General features: G+C 43.5%; 1 protein-coding gene across 2 annotated transcripts in view; it reads right to left on the bottom strand.

Annotated features, from left to right (window-relative positions):
• Positions 1 to 23,644, bottom strand: part of NKAIN3 (sodium/potassium transporting ATPase interacting 3) — a 1,185,646-nt gene that overhangs the window by 582,162 nt on the left and 579,840 nt on the right. For both annotated transcript variants that reach the window (XM_029591376.1, XM_029591377.1), the window contains exon 3: positions 4,608 to 4,688. In XM_029591376.1, the coding sequence (XP_029447236.1) occupies positions 4,608 to 4,688 (81 nt within the window). The remainder of the gene's footprint in view (positions 1 to 4,607; positions 4,689 to 23,644) is intronic.

Genomic DNA, 23,644 nt, shown 5'->3' with positions numbered 1-23,644 from the left:
TTACCCAGTCCAGGGGAGATCCAATGCCGAAGGCCAGGACCAGGCTGAAGCCAAGGCCAAAAAGAGGCTTAAATTGCAATCGGTCACCACAACAGCAGCCTTGCCCTAGGTCCTACGCACGGGGCCCATCCCGGAGGATGGGTCCTGCTACCTGGGCCCAGTTGGGAGACCGGGTCTCAATGCCTGGGCCTTGGCCCAGACCCAGGCCCAATGCCAGGGCTTGATCTGAAGACCAGGTCCCAATGCCTGGGACTTGGATAAGGCCAAAGCCCTGGCCCATGCCCGATACTGGAACCTGGCCGAGAGTAAATTAACTCCGACACATCTTCCCCCGTGGAGGGCACCATTCTGATATTCAGCAGATAACTGAAGTACCACACATCAAAATGGTGCCCTCCATGGGGGATGATGCACCGGAGTTAATTTACTTCAGCACATCCCCAGCAACTGAAGTCATTTCAAGATGAAGAAAGAAGACAGAAGAGGATCTCTGAGGGCTGGGCTCCAGGCCTGGGCTGAGACCCAGGAATCAGGACTTGGGCTCTGGGTTGGGCCCCAGTATTGGGCCTGGGTTTGGGCTAAGGCCCAGTTATTGGGACCCATTCTTCGCACTGGGCCCTAGCAATAGCAGCTCTAGTCTAGACTGAGGCCCAGTCATTGGAATCTGCCCTCTGGGTCGGGCCACGGCATTAGGCCTTGGTCCAGGCTAAGGCCCAAGTGCTGGGACCCGGCTTCCATTCTGGGCCACTCTGTCAGATCACGTAAGTGAAAACATTTTTGGATCCTGGACCTTTGCTCAGTGATTCAAACAAGGCCATTGCATTGGACCAGGGCCTAGGCCAAGACATCAGCATTGCATTCAAACATAGGCCACAGCTTCTTTGTCGAGCTGTGGTATAATTCTAGACGAGGCCTAGGCCTAGGCTGAGGCTCTGGATTCATGCTCGGGAGTAGGCAAGGACTCCTGCTTTGGGTCTCAGCCTATTACCTAGTCCTAAGTCCAAACCATCAGCTTTATTTTAAATTAATTTTTAAAACAAAATGAGATGCTGATTTGAAAACGAGCCAAAAAGAAATAGGAAATTTTGTCTCATTTCCTATTTTGTTTCTCCCATATGCCCATCCCTATTAGCCATTCATTGGCTTTCAACAAGTTTACCCCTAATAATTAGAGCTTACATTTTTTACTGACAACCGCTACAATCCTCTTTTGAAAGTTTGGGTGCCTTTACTTCTAGAGATACAGAGTTTAAACTGTATTTATAAAGACAGAAGTTTACAACTAACTGACTACAGCCTGCTCTAGTATTAAGAAATAATGAGCACCTCAGCATAGTTTTGAAACTACAGGAAACAGGAAGAATAAGAGGAGTAAAGTAAGTAACTAACAGAAAAAGGTAGGGAAGATGGCTGCAGGTGACACCCACTCAAATGCATTTGAACTGAGAGATATTCTTAAAAAGTGGTTGAAGTTTTGAAAGCTGGGATTAAATGTGAAGAAGTGCACAGGCATGCTTTTGTGATGCAGTAATACAAAGGAGCTGTATATAACAGAGGGCAAGAGACTGTTGTGTACAGATTAGAAGACAGATCTTGGATTGATACTGTCTGATGATCTGAAGGTAACGAAGCAATGTGACAAGGCAGATGCTAAGGCCTGCATAGAAAGAGAGGTATAACCAGCAGGATAAAGTAATGGCCTGTGTAGGTCATTGGTGAGGTCTTACCTGGAGTATTATGTTCAGTTCTGGAGACCGTGTCTCAAAAAGTATAGAGACAGGATAGAAGTGGTCCAGAGAAATACACCAGAAGACTTATGAGATGAAATAGATGGACCTAGATATGTATACCCTGAAGGAGAGGAGAGACGGGGAGATAGCATACAGACTTTTAAATACCTGAAAGGTATTAATTAGAGATGTGATTTGGCCGACCTTTTGGTTCAGCCTTCGTTATCGGCCTGCCGTGGGAAATTTCATTTTTCCGTGGTTCGGGCCGATTTTATTTCGGCTGCCCCCCGAAATGAAGCACGAAATCCACCCCAACCCTTCAAATTGAATTACAATGGGGGTTAGTAAAAAAGAAAAAAAAACAAACCCACCCCAACCCTTCAAATTAAATTAATTGCAACCCCCACCCTCCCGACCCCCCCCCCCCAAAACTTGCCGAAATTCTCTGGTGGTCCAGTGGGGGTCCTGGGAGTGATCTCCAGCTCTCAGGTCATCGGCTGCCAGTAATCAAAATAGCGCTGATGGCCCTTTGCCCTTATCATGTGACAGGGGCTATCGGTACCATTGGCCGACCTCTGTCACATGGTAGGAGCAATGGACTGCCAGCGCCATCTTAAAAAATGGTGTGAGCCATCCATGTGACAGGGGCCAACCAATGGCACCGATAGCCCCTGTAAAGCTATTGGCGCCATTTTGATTAGTGGCAGCCAACAGCCCGAGAGGGGGAGATCGCTCCCGAGACCCTGGCTGGACCACCAGGGAATTTCGGCAAGTTTTGGGGGGGGGGTCGAGAGGGTGGGGTGGGGGTTGCAATTAATTAAATTTGAAGGGTTGGGGGTGGGTTTAGAGTTTTGGTTTTTTTTTATGTGCCCTTTCTCCCCCCCCCCCCCAAAAAAAAAATGCTAAGAAAACCACATGAAATTTTGTGGGTTTTCTTATTGTTTTGTCGCCCCTGAAATGCGACGAAATAGGAAATATCATCTCTATTTCCTATATTGTCGCAAACAAATGCACTTCCCTAGTATTAATAATGTACAGAAATCAAACATTTTCTGATGGAAAAGGGGCTGTAGATCTAAGTGTCCTGATATGAAACTCCAAGGGAAGTATTTCATCATGAGCAGGGTAGTAGATGCATGCAATACCATCCCGGAAGAATGGTAATGGAGTTCAAATGGGCATGGGATAAACACAGAGGATCCTTAATGACTAGAGGAAAGAAATGAAGAAACTGGGTAACCCGTGGTAACTCTAGGTGTAACATTTCTGCATGGGAGTAACCTGCACAGAGCGCCAGTTATAATCCTAAACAGTAGGCATGGGGTAGCGGTTACAATCCTAAACATTTTGCTAGGCAGTCTGGATGGACCATTTGGAGCTTTATCTGCAGTTTATTTAACATATTACTAACTAGATGCTTTTATGAGTCTTGGAAGTTTTGCACACTTATGCTTTTAAGTTTTCATTCAGATTTATTTAAAACTAAAACTTAATTTGCACTTGAATTACAACTTGGACATAAAATAAAACTGGATAATTCTAGTTTCACTTCTGGAACTTTAATAATACTAAGGGGTAAATTTTCAGAACAGCTACACATGTAAAATTAGCATACATTATTATTATTATTTACGAACATAGGTAGCTTTTTCTCATGTACATGCTATTTTATAAACATCAAGGATATGTGCATATTTTTGGTGTTGAATGTACATTTACGTGCAGGAAAAAGGGGCATTCCAGGGCAGGGCCAAGAGGCGTGCATTCAAGTTGCTATTTTATAAGAGAAACACATACAATTTGTCAGCTTATTCATGTAATTTCACACTTGCAAATTATCTTGCATAACTGACAGACTTGTTTATTGTTTACTGTTGGTTGGATGGGAGGTCTTGGGGAACTGGGGGTGGGGGGGTCAGAGTGAAGAAGTGTGCGGGTCTCAATGACCTGGAGAAGGACCGGGCAAACTGGTGCAGGTTTTGGCAAATGGGTGACTTCCAATGAGCTCGCACATTTTAAAATCTGTCAAGTTCCATGTGTAAACAGGGTTTCATGTGAGCAAATCACAATATTTTTGCATGTAAAATATCTGTGCGTATGCTTTTAAAATAGGTTGGAAAAGTAGGTTTTCAATGCATTGCAGATATTTATGTATAAGGAAACATATAGTATGTTTATTTTGTAATCGGCATGCACACAGGTTATAAAATACTACAGTAGATCACCGTGCGGCCATGTACATGTGTATATGGAGCTGCGCAGTTCTTTGAAAGTTATCTTCTAAGAATACTGATAATAATATTAGTAAAACCATGTTACATCAGATACTTCATATAGATATACAGTACATATATATATATATATAAAATATATAATTTCCCATGTTTGTTTGTTAGTCATTCTGCCAGTCACGCTTCAAAAAACACATCTGTGTGGTTTTTAGAGAACTTTACTGATTAGTTTTTTCTAATGTTCCAAGCTCAGTATTCCAGCAAAACTAGTTGCTGAAGAACCTTAATTGAACCTGAAATACAATTGAAAACACATAAAGATGGCAATTTTCTACATATTTCACATGGGTAAAAAAAATCTGTGAGCACATGTAAAATGGCCTTTTGAGCACTGCCCAGCAATTATGTGGATAAAAGCCTAACAGCCCCTGCTGTGAACAGTGTGCATGCTCTCCTTTTGCAGCTAAGGGGAGATTCCAGGGACAGGAGAAGGTGCTACGAGCAACTCCATGAGCACTGATGCCTTTTTCCCCCCACAAGCCCTTACACTGGCAAATATTAAAACTGTACAAAAATTGTAACATTAACATTCGGATTCCTGATAGTCTTTCAATGTTCTGTTTGTAAAAGCATCAGTGGAACTTACCTGAGAGAGTCCACCCACTTCCAAATAGAAGCATATAATGAAAACATTCCAGGCAACCCAGAGGGCAGTCCACACCGAGTACTATAAAAATAAAAGAGGGGCCAGGGAGAAAGAAAACCAAACTGTAAAACTGAAAAACTGTTATACAAAACAGATCGACAGCAAAAAAAAACCCCCAAAAAACCCTTTGTCAATACGTGCAGTCCTTTAGGGACTCATCAAGCAGGGAGAGCTGAAAAAAGATCTCTCCTTGTGCAGGTCCTACAAGACCCGTAGCAAATTACAAATCCAATATTCCCTGCTGCTCTAAATACAGGCCAATAAAATCTCAATTTATTCTTCAGAGCATTAAACTAGCCTGCAAACACCAGTTAAATTTAAAATGCTGATTTATACAATGCTTTGAGACACTTGAGCCTCAAATGTATACCGGTCTACAAGCTTGTTATTGGATTGAGCTATGATTGAGCTGTAATTTACGTGTGCTTTCCTTTACTAAACATTAAAAGGATGTTGATAACTCAGAAATTTCACATTGATCTCATAGGTAGAAGTCATTGAAAACAGGCATCTGAAATCAAAATTTGACTTGGTCTTTTGTTTTCTTATTGTGAACAGAGGTTGAATGTGAACTGCCCATTTCAAAACAACGTACTCCATGGTTCCTTGGCTAATTGAAAAGGATATTATCAGAATAATTCTTTTCAATTTGTGACCTTTTGGTTAAACAAGGAGTAGAGGGGAAGAGAATGATATGGCTACCTCGCTCCCCAAAATTCAGCTTGTTAAGTAAACTGTATTTTTTTCCAAACATAACAGACAATAACCATACATGCCTTGGTCTAAAGATGAAATATATAGAAAAGAAAACTGGAAAAACCATCTTCAATTTAATTGAAAACTATATAAATTGCTTATTTGCATGGGTTTAACCCTCCAAAATGTAGTCTATACATTTTTAATTAAAATGAAATAACCATCCCAGTCCCCCATGCACAGCTAACCAGTCAGATTTTCAGGATATCCAAAATGAATATGCATGAGATAGATGTGCATGCACTGGTTCTATTGTATGCAAATCTATCTCATGCATATTCATTGGGCATATCCTGAAAACCTTACAGGCTAGATGTGCCCCTAGAACTGGGTTAGGAAACATTGCTTTAGTACATAAACCCTTCATAGTATATAAATTCATCTTTAATGATGCATAAGATATGTTAAGTACAGTACGGTAAATAGATGCCTGAGTTCATACCATTGGATGACTACCATACAAGTGACTAGTACTTTGAAATATCCTGGCAGGGATATTTTAAATGATACGCGCGTACTTGCACACACTATACAAAAGTAAGCATATCTTTGCTTGGGTGCCCAATGCATGCATTTATGGGTGCACGCACGCTCCTTTTAAAATTTACCTGTTAGTGAATCAGGTACAAAGTTAGTTATGAACAGCTTAAACATCAGCCTTTGAATTCCTGACCCCCATCACTGTTCCCTAGGGGGTGGAAAGAGCATTTGTTTGTTCATCCCAGTTGCATTGGTACTGTGCTTCAGAATTATCCGCCCCTCTAAAAGTCAAAGGCATTTCCTGTGGCTGCAGCTCCTGTGGGTCAAGGAACATTAAGCACTGCAGTGCACTCTGGGGAGAGAAATAGGGATAAGTAGATTTGCTTATGTGTGGTTAATACTGGGCCCAGTAAATAATAGTGATATACCATTGAGGGATAAAATGAGCTCACTAATAATTTAAAGTATTCTAGGTCGTGGTACTATTAAATATAAAAGCAATATTCATGGATGAGTATTCTAAGGAAAAGAGAGTTGTATAACTGTTGTACTGCATATTGATATTAGCATTGTTTATGAATACAAGTACTGTCTGAATATTTATTTTTATGCACAGTTTGATACAGCCCTGCTACCTGTAATCTGTGTTTGCTAGCATACAGGGATAGCTCTCCTTACAAGTGTATTCACAGAGGGGGAATCTAGTTCTACTCAGACCACACCCCTGGGTGGGGGTTAGATGAAGAACCAAGGAATATGCTGGAATCCATGCACCAAGATGAAATCTGGAGGCGACATTCCAACAAGGGATGGAAAATGAGAACCAAGCTCTGGCAGATTGCTGTTACAGTCTAGTTAGTGGACCCAAGATAGTGTAACAGTCTTACCTTGACTTACCCTTGGACCACAGCAAGATACCCAGTGAAGGGCGTAATCCAGTATCCCTGGGTTGACCGTCGATAAAAGAAGGTCCAGGCCATAATACGGTCCAGCGGCAGGTAGCAAGCAAGAGAAAGACTAAGGCACAATCCGGGTCAAAGAGGCAGGCAGCAAGCAATAGAAGGTCCAGGGCACTATCCGGGTCAAAGAAGCTGGTAGCAATCAATAGCAGGTCCAAGGCACAATCTGGGTCAGTGAGGCAGATAGCATGCAAGAAAAGGTCCAAGGCACAATCCGGGTCAATGAGGCAGGTAGCAAGCGAGGGAAGGTCCAAGGCATAATCCGGGTCATCGAGGCAGGTAGCAAACAAGAGAAGGTTGAAGGCACAATCCAGGTCAGTGAGGCAGGTAGCAAGTGAGGGAAGGCCCAAGGCATAATCCGGGCCAACGAGACAGGTAGCAAGCAATCCGAGAGCAGCACCAGCACAAGCAAGCCGGTAGCCAAAGCAAATGCTGTGCTAAAGAATGGAGTTTAAATAGTCCCATTTCCCACGCTAATGCGGGGACCTCCGGTGGAGCGATGATGTGCAGTGGTGGGAGGAGTCATGACGCAGCGTGCGTCAACCTGTGCTGCAGCTGGGGAATGCCACCGAGGAATGCGGCTGCTGGCCCTGACAGAAGGAACTGATGCAGCAGGTTGCTGAATGGTAACAGTACCTCCCCCACAAGGCCTCTGATTCTGAGGATGAGGTTTGAGAGGAAACTGTTGATGGAACTCCTGGAGTAACTGCAGAGCCTGAATGTTGCGAGCAGGTTCCCAGGAGTTCTCCTCTGGCCCATAATTTTTCCAGGAAAATAAATTCTGCAAAGTTCCTTGCCTTCTTCTGACATCCAGCATCTCCTTGACCTCATATTAAGTGTCATCCTCCACAATAGTGGAAGTGGTCAGTTTAGGCCTCCTGGATAGCCAAGACAAGATTGCAGGTTTAAGAAGTGATATATGAAAAACGTTGATGACCCGAAGCGTGGGTGGCAGACGAAGCTTATATGTGACTTCACCAAGTTGCTTTTCAATAGAAAAAGGCCCAACAAATCTTGGTGCAAATTTTAGAAAGGGTGTCTATAATTGGAGATTCCGGATACTCAACCATACAAGGTCCTCTGGTCGGAGTTGAGGGCCCGGCCTCTTCCTTTTATCCGCCTGTTTCTTAGCCTTGATTATGATTTGCTGTAACAATTGTCGGGTTTCTTTCCATAGCTCTGTCATGGAGCGGATGGTTTGGCCTATAGCCGGGCAAGACGAAGAGGTAATAATAGGCAAAGGAATTCAAGGATGTCTGCCAAAGACTAAGAAGAAAGAAGATGTTCCGGTGGCTTGTGCTGAATTATTGTTATGGCACATTTCCACGCAGGGTAATAAAGATGCCCAATCATCCTGTCTTTGGTTAACATAACATTGCATGTTCAGTTAATCCATTGGATTGGGGATGATAGGCTGACAAAAAATTGAGTTTTATTCTGAATTTCTTACAAAGGTCCTTCCAAAATCGAGCTGTAAATTGCATTCCTCAGTCGGACACAATATTCACGGGCAGGCCATGAATTTGAAAAATGTGCTGTATAAATAGTCGAGCCAATTCTGGGGCCGTAGGCAAGCCGGGGAGTTGAATAAAATGGGCCATTCTAGAAAATCGATCCACAGCAATCCAAATGACCATGTTCCCGTCAGATGGGGGAAGATCCGTAATGAAATCTGTAGCTATGTGGGTCTATGGTTTATCAGGAATGGGCAAAGTTTGCAACAGCCCACAAGGTCGCCTTTGGGGAGTTTTATTTGCCGCACAGGTGGGACAGGATTCAACGTACCTCTTGGTATCCAGTCTCCACTGAGGCCAACAATAATGATGAGAAATGAGATCTCTCATCCGGGCCATTCCAGGGTGTCCTGCTGAATGAGAGTCGTGAGCCCAATGAAGGACCTTCTGTCTCAGTCGCCTGGGTACCACAGTCTTCCCCAAAGGTACCATGAAGGTAGTGGCAAGCAAGATTTGAGCCAGGTCAATAATATAGTGAGGTGGGTCAGGAGTGTCATCAGGAAGAAAGCTTCTAGATAAGGCATATGCTCGCTGATTCTTTGAAGGTCGGAAGCATAAATTGAAATTCAATCGACTGAAAAACAATGCCCAGTGGGCCTGTCATGGATTTAGATGTTGAGCTTGTGAAAGATACGCCAGGTTCTTATGATCCGTATAAATTGCAACTGTATATTTGGCCCGCTCTAATAGATGTCACCATTCCTCAAGCAGACTTTACAGCTAGGATTTCTTGATCTCCAATGGCATAATTTTTCTCCAATGAAGAAAATGTTATAGAAAAATAAGTGCATGTAAGTAGCTTCCCTGAGTCTGAAGGTTGCAGAAGGATTGCCCCTACTCCTAGTGCTGAGGCATCAATCTCCATGATGAAAGGTTTAGTAGGGTCCGGTCGTTGAAGACAAGGGTCTTTGATGAATTCTTCTTTTAAATGCTGAAAAGTATGAACAGCCTTGGAAGACCACTTCCGAATTTCTGACCCTTTCCTTGTCATGGCTGTCAAAGGGGCTACCAAAGTGGAGTATCCCGCAATAAACTCATGATAGTAATTGGAAAAATCCAAAAAGCGCTGTAGGGCTTTGAGGCCTTTAGGTTGAGGCCAGTTTACAATGGCCTTGAGTTTCCCTGGATCCATACGTAGACCAATCCGAGAGACAATGTAGCCCAGGAAGGGTAGCTCTTTTTTGTGAAACAAGCATTTTTCTAATTTAGCATATAACCGGTTCTATCAAAGTTGCTAGAGAACTTGTTGAACATGAATTTGGTGCTGATCTTCAATTCTGGAAAAAATAAGGATATTGTCCAAGTAAACCAGAATGTGAGAATACAAGAGATCTCGAAAGATGTCATTGATCATGGCTTGAAATACAGCTGGGGCATTACAGAGTCTAAATGGCATTACCTGGTACTCATAATGTCCATCTCTCGTGTTGAAAGCGGATTTCCATTCATCGCCCTCCCGAATTCGTATTAAATTATATGCCCCACAGAGGTCAAGTTTAATAAAAATTTGTGCACCTTTTAATCGGTCAAAGAGTTCAGAAATAAGCGGGATAGGGTACTGATTCTTGTTGGTAATGGTGTTTAACCCTCTATAATGATGTTTAACCCTCTATAATCAATGCAAGGTCGGACGATCGACAGAGGAAGATCGCCTCGTGGCAGAGACAATCAGTACTTCAGGAATCGCCGAGAAAAGAGTTGCAGACCCCGTGAAGTTGGTTTGTAGGATTCATCAAGGCCCCTGAGGAAAGGCTTGCACGTCTGAAACATGCAACGTTTATGTCGGGATCATCATTAAGAAGACGGACACACCAACAATAATCGGGGAAGTCTGTTTTTATACTCTATTAACATCTCTTTGAGTCTCATATAGTTAACAACGCAGAACACGCATATAATAATACCGCCACGGAAGAGTCCTTAGGTTTTCTTTGGGATAACACAAATTTCAAAAAAACCACAAAAAAAGAACTTAAGGAGGAGGAGGAAGGTTAATGATTATAAACCACTTAACAGTGGTGCTGGGTACCTACACTACATATGAAACCTTTCTCTAACTCCATTTATCATTTAAGTAAATAATTTTAATACATTTTGACAAAAATTATACCATTTATAGTGTAGGGATATACTTTACTAAAATAATTAAAAAAAAACAACATAAATCATTTAGAAGTTGACTTTATTGACAGCGATAGAGCACAGCTCTAGATTGTTTTGGTCAACTTTTGAGTTAGCCTGCTAAGTGCTACATAAGAACATAAGAAATTGCCATGCTGAGTCAGACCAAGGGTCCATGAAGCCCAGCATCCTGTTTCCAACAGAGGCCAAACCAGGCCACAAGAACCTAGTAATTACTCAAGCACTAAGAAGATCCCATGCAACTGATGCAATTAATAGCAGTGGCTATTCCCTAAGTAAACTTGATTAATAGCCATTAATGGACTTCTCCTCCATGAACTTATCCAAACCTTTTTTGAACCCAGCTACACTAACTGCACTAACCAAATCCTCTGGCAACAAATTCCAGAACTTTATTGTGTGTTGAGTGAAAAAGAATTTTCTGTGATTAGTCTTAAATGTGCTACTTGCTAACTTCATGGAATGCCCCCTAGTCCTTCTATTACTCGAAAGTGTAAATAGCCGAGTCACATCTACTCGTTCAAGACCTCTCATGATCTTAAAGACCTCTATCATATCCCCCCTCAGCTGTCTCTTCTCCAAGCTGAACGTTTGCAATGAAATAGGAAATAACAATGATGTTTCCTATTTCATTGCATTTCGGGAATTTAAAAAAAATGACAAAAAAACAATGACATTTTGTGTAATTTTTCCTATCTTTTTTTGGGAGGGGTTTAAAAAAAGCACTTAAAAAAATAGAAAAGACCCCGGAAACTCCCCCACCCTTCCAATTTATTAAAATATAGGGCCTCCCCACATGCAGAACCCTCCATGCCCATCCTCCTAATGTGTCACGACTCACCCAAAATCTATGGTGGTCTAGCAGGAAGCCTGGGACTGACCTTCCACTCCTGAGTCAGTGGCTGCCATTTTGAAAAATGGTGTGAGCCATCCATTCCCCCTACCTTGTGATGGGGCTGCCTAGTGGCACCAGTAGCCCCTGTCACATGGTAAAGGCAAAAGGACGGCTAGCGCCATTTTGACTAATGGCAACTGCTGGCCCAGAAGCAGGAGGTCACTCCTGGAACCCCCACTTGACAACCACGGATTTTGGGTGAGTCCTGCAGGATCCACATGGAGGGGCTCCATCTTTTAATAAATGGGGAAGGGTTGGGGGTTTGGGGGGGGTTTCTTTTAAAATGAAACAGACATGATCCAGATGTGGACCCGAAATGGCCAACCCCCAGAATGAAAACAAATCAAAAACAACATTTTTTTCACTCTACCATCTCTACTAAATGTTTCTGAATGTGGACTTCATCTTGGCTATCTTTTACATAACCAGCTATATTCAGTAGAATGGCTGAACCACTGAATTTATCCGACTAACTGCAATCTGGCCAGTAACTGAATATATTATACTTTTTAAAATCAAAAAGTATTCACATAAGTGCCAACTCCACTGCAATTTGGACCCCCTAGAAAGCCTCTGCTCAGTTCCTGTAAAAGTCACCAGGTTATACATGAACTTTTACGCGAGCAGAGTCTGGCCAATTTTTAACATGTACCAGGTTTTGTGTTCATATATGGCTTTGAATATTATCCCCTATAAGTCAGGGAATGTTTGTGCATCACCCTATCTATTAATAATCCAGCAGTGAGAAACCATCCCCAGCATGATACACACTACAGGATCTTCCCGCCTAACACCATCTCATTTGACCTAGGTACACAGGTCAGTCCAACACCTAAAATGACAGCTTCCTCTAGCACATCATAACACTGATGCACGTTTGAAGAAAATTCAGTTACAGACGCATAGGCAAAAATCCATTAAGCCATTCCTCGGTGCAAAAGCACTTAAGTGTCAAAAAAGAGTAACATCTTGATATGGTACTCTTCAAGCGTGTACAGAGAATATAAGTTTCATACTTCCAAAGCTATAGCTCAAAACATTTCATGAAACATTGATTAGTTCGAAGATTGCCTCCATCTGGAACAGGAACCATACATCATAAATCATAACAGATATCATGAATCCATACTAGATCCTCATAGCACTACTGCTTTGAAGACAATTCTTTTTATAATTTGTATATATGGTGCAAGTGTGTGTGTAGCTATGGCTGGCCTCAATAACTCCATTAAAATTATGTAGCTCTTATGACAACCCAAGGTCACCCATTACCTTTCAGCAGATGGCTCAAACAGAATTTACTTCACTTATTTTTATTCTACTATTTTTTTTAATTTTTTGCTTCCTGATTTTGGGACTGCATAATTTGCACTAAAAAATGAACTGGCATATTATGTCACTTCCATAGGGTTTACCGTTGGATCAAGTTTGAAAACAGCCTAATATATAGGCCAATAATAGTGTAGAAAATTATATTGTTGTACTCCTGTGAAACATTTATTGGGGTCATGTACAATATGGTATTAGGTATTTGGAATTAGCATAAAAAGAGAGTGCATGCAATATGTCTCTTGAGAATTCTTTTTGCAAGAAACATAGTAAGCAATATTTTTTTGGTAGTCTATAATGTGTTACATTATTTCCAATGAAGAAGTAACCCTTAGAAAGAACTTCTTTCTGATTATGTGATCTTGTTCCTTCTTCCCAGCTTTGATTCTTTAGCTGTATGGCTGCCAACATCCCTGATCCCTGAGGACTGTGCACAGAAACAAAGGAATATTATCTGTAGCTGTTATTTAAGACTCGTTCTGCCTCAGATTCCCATGACAGTCATTTTGTGCGGGGAAGAAGAAACCGTGCCCTTTTACTGCTGATGCTCCCTTTCCTGGAACTGTTCCTGCTTTTGGCAGGGGGTGTGGAGGAGGAGGGATCTTCCTCCTGTCCACCCCTGTGGCCTTTGGTCCATCACTCAGGGGTAAAATGTCTTCTCTTCCCATTCCTGGGGCAAACTTGTATCCTTATTTATTGCTTGATTAATTGATTGATTTATATTCTGCCTTTCAGGCAGGGAGAGGAGGAGATTCTTTGGCTGCCTTGAGCCACTGCGACTGCAACTAGAGGTGAAAATAATTGCAGGGAGAACGGGCAGAGAGGAGGAGAGAGGAGGTGGGGATATGAAGTCAAAAGGGAAGTAAGACATAAAAGAAGAAATAGTGAGATTTTAAATATGCAAGAATCTGGAATGTAGGATGTGACTTCTCAGCAGTCAGCAAAGGTCACTAGGAGCTATAACATGGACTTAAAAGTGAAGTGGGGAATTTTATCATTTACACTGGTAAAATGGCCAAACAGAAAATTGTCCTCCTCAAATTTGGCTAAAAGTAAGTGTGGATTTTATAGCATGCATATATAAAATGCAGGTAAAAGAGGAAGTCTCGTGGGTGTGTTTGGGTCATGGGATGAAACCAGCATGCATACATTTGCGTTTTGCATACATTTGCATACATTTGCTTACATTTTGCATACATTTGCTTTTTTCTCCCTGCAACTCACACAAACTGCAAGTGCAGAGTAAATGGCCACTTTTGGGGGGGATAATTTTCAAAGCCAATTTATGTGCATAAAATCTGGCTTTCTGCATGCAAATGGCTGTACTACAATAGCCTAGGGCTCTGTGCAGGTATAAGTATGCCTGTAAGCCTGTTACGCACATTTGTTTATGCGAACTGTAGCAAGGCATTCTGAGGGGGTAGAGATGTGGTGGCATTGGCACTTACAGTCCTACTTTTTGATTTATAAAACTAGGTGCACACGTAAGTTCCACCCTCCAAAGAGGAGGAGTAACTTAACAGGAGGTTATTTGTGCACATATTGAACCAATCAGCCATTGCAGGCTATTTGAAATCCCTCCCAACATGCTGACTTCACGCTTGCTAATTTTCAAAAAGAAACAACACAGGCTGGTCCTTTGAAAATTTTGCAAAATTGTTGCATGTTAAAACAGCCTGCAAGGTTTGCAAATGCATAGCCTCTTAGAAAATTGCCACCTCTACTACCACTTCCACCCCTCCCCCAACCACATACACGAATTACATTAGGAGTGATGTATAACAAGAAGGAAAGATAAGGAAGGTAAGCATACCTTGGAACTCTCCGGTTTTGGCCCAGAGACTCCAGAATTCTGAACAAATTGCTGGGTTTCCGGGCCAACATCTGAAAACTCTGGGTGTAGCTGCAGAAGCAGGCCTAGAAGAAAATGTCGCTGGAGTGGTGCGGGCCAGAAAGAGGAGGAGCATCAGGCCACGGGATAGAAGGAAAATGAGCAGGAGCATCAGCCCCCATGCGAGAAACAAGAAACAGGCAGCATTGGCTCTTATAGGAGAAGGAGGAAGAAAGAGAGGGCCGGGCCCATGCAGGAAAGAGGAAACTATGTTGGGCTCATGCTGCAGAAGGAGGCATAGAAGGAGCGACAGCCCCCATGGACCCGGAAAAAAAGAATTCTGCTGTGGCTGAAAGGTTTGAGGTGAAGAGAGAGAATAAGTGAGTAGGAGACGTGTGAGAGGCAGAGAAAAGTAGGCCTGTGCACATGTCAGTGCGAGTGAGCATGGTGTGAGCATATATGTTTATGTGGAAGAGAGAGAGTCGTGAGTGAGTGTGCATGTGCGTGAGTGTATATGGGTGAATGAGGAGTGAAAGTATGTATGAGTGTGAAAGGGTATGAGACTGAATATGTGAGTGTGTTAATGTGTATGTGAGAAAGCTTGTGTGCATGCTACCATTGCCTCCCCCTCCCCCGCTAATCTGTAACAATCTTTAACTGGAAATTAAAGGTTCCCAGGTATGAAGGTAAGTCAGAGAGGCAAGGAGAATTAATGAAGGACTGAGTTAGGGAGCAGTTTTACAGAACATACTGAGAACCAAATAGACAAGAGGTGCAATAATATAAACATCCAAACATCATAGCCTGGCTATGGCATTAAGCGATGAGAAGATTGAGATATTAAGAAGACAAAATATGCAGGATTTGTAAGAGACGGAAATATGCGATTTCAAGGACAGGGAAGATTAACAAATGTCAGCCACAATGCAGGCAGTAATGGTAAGGATGATTTAACTTGGAGTATGAATGACAAAAAGAAGGTCAGTGAGAGGAGATGGAAATGAAGGAAGGTAAATAAGATCTGTCTAGTCCAAATTACAAGGTTCTAGACAGTGAGATGCCATCCATGCCATGACCTTGGTGAGACAGGTAGAAAAACACTATTCTGAATTAGTGGAGCAGATAGAAAGGAAAATAAATATTGTATGTATACAAGTCCATGCACAGAGAGCGATCCACTCGTTTGAAGTACAAATCCCATCTCCCTAGCACACTGAAATGTATTTCACACCTAAAGTCATATTGCCTTTCACAATGATGACACATCTCTCCAGAACTAAAGAATTATCATTTGTTGCTTGCTCTAACACCCTAAAGGTACTGATAGCTACAGTCTGAGTAGTTCTGTCAAAAGGCTGAAAAGAGCACCCAGAGAAACAGGCCCTGGCAGAGCAGCAGAGACTGAGCTAGTGACGCACGAGAATTTGTAGTCAGCTCCTCTTTCTTCTTTACGAATGAAGGTTTGCATAAGCTTTATATTGCCCAAATATGAAAATAGCATGAGCCAGCTTTTCATTTTGACATCCCATGAGAACAAGGGCTGATTAATTTCATCTATAAAGTTTAAAAGTTTCATCAATATGCCTGGTAAATGATAGGATGACTTCTCCAATGAGATTTACATCAGAATTTCATATCCTACAATATATCAACTTTTTAATTAACCCAAGGTCTGCAACACCCGGGCAGCCTATTAATCTGATTCAGTTCCTCCATTCCTTCAGTTGAACAAAAACAAAAGTTTTGCATACTAAAACCATTTTCCTTCTTTGCTTAAACACAGACACTTGTGTACATGAAGTATGGGAATTATAAAAGAGATGCTCTGTCATGTCCAGACAATTTTTTCTAACAGGTTTTAGGCAGCAATAAAGAAGGAGAGGCAGAGCGGGCTCGTCCTGCGCTGCCGTTAATAACATGGGGCAAGCGTAGGGAGTCATTGGGAGAGGGGTAGGATGGCTGGGGGAGGGAGGTAACCCATGGTGACAGCGGCAATTTTGAATTGCCGCCTCGCCATTGGTTACCTCTAACTGGGCAGCGTGAGCGTGGGTAACCTTGGAGGCTCAGTCAGCACGGAGCGGTGAGGCAAACAGCAGCAGCTTGCTTTACCTCCCTCAAAGACGAGTATGTACAGGTGGGGGTAGGAAGAATTGTTCATGGGTTGTCGCAGTGGAGGCGGAAACCCGAGCCCTAAGTGATAAAGGTTTGTATTGGCTTGTAAAGGACATTGGAGGGGGTGGGGGGGGGGGGGAGAATCTCGTGTAGTTTGGGGCTGCTACACGGGATGGCCTATGAGCAAGGGAGGGGCCGATGCTCAGGTCGTGAGCTTACCCTCCCTGGGGCTGCGGCGGGGTAGGTGTGATGGGAGTTTGGGCTAAGTCTTACCATTGGGACGCGGTGGTAAGCGAAGAGGAGCCAAGAGGAGAGGGGGGGGAGGAAAGGGGGCAGGGGTTTACATTGTTAAGAAGTTGAGGGCTCGGGTTATGTTATGTAGTGGCCAGGTTTTAAAGCCATTTATGTGTACTGTGAGCTTTGTACAAGGGGGTGGGGAGTTTGGTAGCGAGCTGCTCGTCTTGCTTCCCTGTGTTATTCCATTACATAACAGTTGAGTAGAAGATGACTACCTTTTAAAGAATTCATCCAAATACTGTTTTCGTTCAGAAATGTTTTTATTGAATATCAGGCTTTCCTAATCCATTGTGCTTAGAACCTAGAAAAACATTATGTCAGAAAAATATTCAGTGATAGATTCAGCAAAGCTATAAAAGCTTCTGCATAACACTGTTTGGATGCCAGAGATGTAGGTGGGCATAAAAATATGTTTTCACACCAACTAAAATTTCATACATATTTTTGCAGGGTCAAGAAAAATACCGTGTGATAGGGTTCCTATACTTGCGGAACAACATAGTGATGTAACCAGTATGCACGCAAAAATTCACACCTTGTTTCCTGGACCCTGCCCCTGGTATGAAGAGATAAAAGGCTGCTTTGCAAGTGCCAGAAGGGTCAGTCCTGAGAGGTGGGAGGAGGAGGAGAGTAGCTGGACTAAGGGGCGGAGCTTTGATGAAAGAGTTTGTGGAAAGTAGAAGAAGGCATTTGGTGGCTTCAGTAAAATTGTGGTATGGTGCCCTGTCTGTGATCTTTTCTCTGATCCTTCCTGGTATCTTCTGTTGTGTCTTACCCATGTGCAAATGAAATGCAGCAAATAGATCTGGTTTTGTTTCTGCCCAATCAGCATATCTGAGAACTTTTGAGTTTTGGTCACCCTGAGATTGAAGTTGATTAGCAGTTGGCAGAGGATGGGGGTGGGTGGGGGGGGGGGGGGAGGAATAGAATAATATATATCAACTTTCTCTCTTCCACTCTCCTCTCTCCCCAGCTTTCTCTCTTCCACCCCCACAGTTTCTCCCTCTTTGCTCCACCCACCACCATCATCTGACCCCCCCCCCCCCCCCCGAGATGATCCCAGCCACCTTCACATTCCTCTCTCCCTGACCCCAGCACTCTCTTTGCTCTCATCTCCTATAAGGTCGCAGGTCCATGACTTATGCATCCTCCCTCTACTGAGGAAAGGGAGTGGCTGAGCTATATACAGAGAGGCCCTGAGATTTCTAATGTTTCCCCTGAGACCCTGCAATTTATGCAAATTCCCTGAATCTCAGGGTGAAATCCTGAGAGTTCCCAGCTATGCCAATCAGTAATTGCCCTAGAATTGAATGGCAGAAAAAAAAAAAGTGTGTATAATTGTGTGCTGAATGCTGCATATAATTACAGGAAAGCTGTGGGTAAAAGTGAGCATGTATGGAATGCAAGACAGGCAACCATGATTAGAGAGTGGAGAGGGCCAGAGGAAAAGATGATTAGGTACAGGATTCAGGAAGGCAGGGACTGAGGAGGAAGAAAAGGCCTTGTGCTAGCATCCAGAGAATGAGAAGGGGAGAAAAGGGTCAGGTAATTTCTCTTTGAAAATTAGCATCAAAGTACTAATTGTATTTGTTAAAAGTCATTTTCCTATGCCTAAGTGTTCTGCTGTGTAACATTTAAGAAATGCCAAGCACCCTGCCAGCTGTGCCTTTCCCCTCTGACTCAGTTGGAAACAAGAGCCTGGCTTTCCCTGCCCACCAGTATGAAACAAATAAAATACAAGGAACTTTGAGCAAATCTACTTGTTATTTTTACAGATATCCATGGTTTATTTTATTTTCTCCTGCTAAGAAATAGATAATATTTTAGGGTGCTCTTGCCATTTCGTGTAGCAGCAAGAGCCACCAGTGTAACTTAGGCAGATTTTCAAACAAAAGCGATCCACCTGGAAGTCAATATTTAAAAACCCAGAAATCGGATAACTTACCAGATTCGAATTAGCCAGATATCAGGAGTATTTTGTGGGAAAAATGTTCTGCTGAATATCCTTAAATAAACATGTACTTAGTAACACAGAATTGACAGCAGAAAAGAACTAAATGGTCCATCCACTCTGCCCAGCAAGCTTCTTATGGTAATAACTGCCGTTCCGAGCAGGTTACCTCCATGTTTTTGTTAAAAGTAATATAACATGGGGTAACCTGCATGGCCATGCCATGCAGGTTACCCCATGTTTCTCTTAAGGGTAGCAACTGCTGCTCTGTGCAATTATCCCCAAGCCTTATGATAACCCATAAAAATGTACTGCTAGCAACATTTTTACTGGGTGATGAGCCTTTTTGAAAAATCAGACAGTACTGCTTGATGTGCTTTGCCTATGGACTTGGTCGTAGAAGCAGTCCGGTGTTTTTCCCTTATGTCTATGCATCAGTACCCCAAACTGTAAAAGCTGGGGTGCTCGTAGGTTGCTCCTGAATCAAAATTCCCCTTTTCCTCTTCCCATTGAAGCAGAGAGCAATGTTGAAGTTGCATTAAAAGTATCAAGGCTTATTGGTTAAGGGTAGTAACAGCCGCATCAGCAAGTTACGCCCATGCTTATCAGTTCTCCAGACTGTAAACTTTGGGGCCCTTGTTGGTTGCTGTCTGAATCCAAATTCCCCTTTTCCCCTTGCCATTGAAGTAGAGAACAATATTGCAGTTGCACTAAAAGCATCAAAGCTTATTGGTTAAGGGCAGTAACGGCATACCAACAAGTTACCCCCATGCACTCTTTTCTTCGTTTCCATTCTCTAGCCTTTAGGGATCCACAGTGTTTATCCCATGCCCCATTGAATTCATCTTCATCACCTCCTCCAGAAGGGCATGCCAGACATCCACCATGCTCTCCGTGAAGAAATATTTCTTGACATTGGTTCTGAGTCATACTCCCTGGAGTTTCATTGGAATCCATTTTGTATTAGGTCTATTGTAATGCATGTTGAGTGTGGGCTTGGCCTTCAGAAAGCCACCAGAAAACAGAATTACAATTAGAATAAAATAAACCTTCCATATCAAAACAGCACTAACAGCCAGCACTCAAAATGCAACAAACTGATTTATGAAAAGGCAACACTACAAATATTACACCAGACCCTAAAACACCAATATACCTCCTATTAGGAACTCAGAAAAAGCCAAGCTGCTATAGATCCTTATATCAAAACTATACACTAATGAGGGGGAGGGAGGGGCGCTCTCGAGCAGCGACCAAGATGGCTGCCTAAACTCGCGGCTCCGTGAGATCTCACCTCTCATTCCCATAAAAAAAACCCATGAAACGGCAGTCCAGCGGAAACAAACCTATGAATACCTTCAGCTATGGCTGCATCAAAATCCTGGAAAATTGAGGCTGCTTTTGCAGTGGCAGCAGGCTCTTAATGAGCAAAACAGGATCCACCATCGCCAGATAAAATCCTGCTGCCAAAAACAATGGCGTCCGCGGAATTAGTCTTGACAGAGCAGCTCAAGGATATGATCCAAGTGAATATTGACACCACAGCTGCTATTAGAGGAGATCTGCAAACTATGTCTACTCAAATGGTAAGCTTTCAAACGTGGTTCGATGATGTGGAAACACAAACTTCATCTTTATTATTAGCTACTGCGCCACTCCTGCGCTTTGCCTGGAAAAATTACAACAGGATGTCAAGGACTTATAGAATAGGAACTGTCGCAACAACATCAGAATACTGGGGATCCCGGAAGATGTGGAAGGGTCCAACATGATGGATTTCATTATTAAGCTAATTCCTTCATGCTTACATATTACCTTTGAACATCCCTTCGAGGTAGAAAGAGCCCACAGAATCCCTTCTAGGCCACTTCGCAACTCTAAGTATCCCCAGCCAATAATTTTCAAAGTATTACGCTATCCACATACTTTAGCAATTCTGGCAGCGGCTCGAAGCAAAGCGCCTGTCCACTATCAGGGGAACTCAATCCTTTTCGTCCCTGATTTGGCAAAAACTTCAGCAGATCGCCGGAAAGCCTTCCTAGCTTTACAGCCTCGACTGCAATCCCTGGGGGCAAGGTACAGTCTTCTCTACCTGGCCCAAATGAAGGTCACCTGCCACAACAGGACTAAGATGTTCCACCGCCCAAGTGACCTGGAAGACTTTCTACAGTCTCTTGAATAAGCACCAGGCATGGTCACCGAAACATGCTCTACTTCATATGGTGACTATTTCATTTTCCCTCGAATGCTGTGATTTCTCTGCAGATGGCTACTTTACTATTTATCCCCACTACACACTGCACTCATGTTTTTTTTAGAAGGGTCTTATATATGCGCAGTAGCCTTTTTTTTGCTCCTTTTATTCTCTGGATGGCTATTATGGCTCTTTCTCTTTTACTATTTTGTATTGCAACAGGTTTATATTTTTAATATCTACTTGCACAGATATCTAAGGAATATGAGACTCAGGAACCACTGGTCCACCTTGAGGCTCTTTTCTTTTTGTTGGCTAGTGCCTGTTGCACTAAGCGGCCTTGTGCTTACTGATTTTTATTTTTAACCTTTTGATTCTTCCTCCTCATGTGTCTCTTTTCTCTTACATACCGCTCATCACTTTCTGATATCCTCCAGCATCTGATATGCAAATCCCTGTTTTGTCTGCTGGGTACGGTGCCAAGGATGGGAGCAAATGCGGATCCTCATGCAAAATTAATTCTACTATTTCATATATGGCATCCAATATCTCTGCTTTTACACTGGTCTCTCTGAATGTGAATGGCTTCTCACACCCCATCAAGAGGAAAAACGTGTTGACTTAATTACAATCTTTTCACACAGACATTGCCTTTCTCCAGGAGACCCATCTCTCCGCTAGTGAGTCACTTAAACTACAACAACAATGGGTGGGTCAAGATTTTTACAGTTCGGCGATAAATAAAAAAAGGGGAATCGCCATATTAGTGCACAAACGACTGGGGGTGCAGGTTACTCACCACTCTGCGGATATGGGAGGTCGATGGAACCTACTTCAATTGAAACTCCACACAGAAGTCTTTACTTTTCTTAACCTATATGTGCTAAATGTTGACGAACCAGATTTCTTTCATTCTGCTCTTGCACAACTCCTCACCATTGACTCCCCTCAGTGTATCATTGGAGGCGACTTTAATCAGCCCCTGGACCCTCTCCTGGATAAGAAAACAACAGCCAGACTCACTGTTTCTGAATCTTCCACAGCATTAAGGCATCTCACTTCAACCTTTGGCCTATCAGACCCCTGGCAATTGTTGAACCCTACTAGCTTGGACTATACTTTCTACTCTTTCCCTCATTCATCCTATTCCCGGATTGATTATTTTCTTACTTCATATAAACTAATTCCACGGATACAGTCAGCCACAATCTGTCCTATATTACTATCTGATCACACAGCAGTGACCCTTACTTGCAGTTTACAATCTACTATGCATGTGGACCAACGATGGCGCTTCAATTCTGCTTTATTGGTGGACTAGGCCTTCTCAGATATGTTGACGATTAAACTCTCAGAATACTTTCAATTTAACTCCACCCCTGATGTCTCTGCTTCTGCTATCTGGGCTGCCTTTAAGGCTACAATTCGGGGAGAAGTGATTAGCTATTCAATCCATCAAAAGAAATCTCAGAGAGCTGCTTTACAATCTCCGGGCAGCCACCGCCGAAACCATCACCTTCGCCTGCACACGGACCAGATCGTAGAGGGCGTCCGATACGTAGGCGGTTACGGCCTCCAGACGTTTGGCTTGCTCTGCCTCTGCTAGCGGAAGATCCCGGGCGCAGAGTAACTGTTGGACCCACTGAAGGCCTGCCCGCATCATGAGGCTGCTACAGCAAGACGCCCGGAACCCGAGGGCCAAAACATCAAAGATGCGCTTCAAGTGAGCCTCTAACTTACGATCCTGTGGATCCTTCAGAGCCGTGGAACCTTCCACCGGAATCGTGGTGTGTTTGGCCACCGCAGAGACATAAGAATCCACAGAGGGATATCGCAGCAGCTCCAAACCTTCCTCCAGGATGGGATAGAGCTTATCCATCACACGCCCCACCTGGAGCACACCCTCAGGGGCCTCCCATTCCCGCAGGATTAGGAGCTTGAGCATGGGGTGGAAGGGAAAAGCCGAGGCCAGAGCCGATGCCCCCCCTCTAAGGGGGGGCATCTGCCGAATCCGGGGAAGCGGCGGGGTCCGAGGGCCCGGGAAACACCGGGGGGGGGGGGGAGGAAGGGGGGGCACCCCCGGGACCACCCGCAGCCGAACTGACCCCTGGTCTCTGCAGCTGGTCCAGCGGTCAACAGCGCTGAGCGAGGGATTTTTGGCAGGGGGGGCAAGGGGGGGGCTTTCTCCTGCTCATGCAAGCTAGCTAAATAAGATTTATGCATGAGGAGGATGAAATCTGCCGAAAAAGGGACCCTGGATTTGATGGGGGGGAGGGGGTGTGAGGAGAGGTCAGGACCCCCCTCCTGGGGACCCACGGGGGCCAAATCGTGGGTTAAATCAAAAAAATCTGGCCCCCCAGCCCCAGGGAGCTCTGAAATCGGCCCCGATGAAAAATCCAACATGGCCACTGTTCCCGGGCTTTGCCGACCCAGGAAAGGCTTGGCCATGCCGGGAGAAATGGAGCCCCAGGCTAAATTTGCTTGTCCTGCCGAGGAGGGACCTTCCCCAACCGGCAG

This window comes from Rhinatrema bivittatum, chromosome 2 (assembly GCF_901001135.1).
Source record: "Rhinatrema bivittatum chromosome 2, aRhiBiv1.1, whole genome shotgun sequence".
Classification (NCBI taxonomy): domain Eukaryota; kingdom Metazoa; phylum Chordata; class Amphibia; order Gymnophiona; family Rhinatrematidae; genus Rhinatrema; species Rhinatrema bivittatum.
This window is presented reverse-complemented; position numbering and strand designations above follow the sequence as displayed.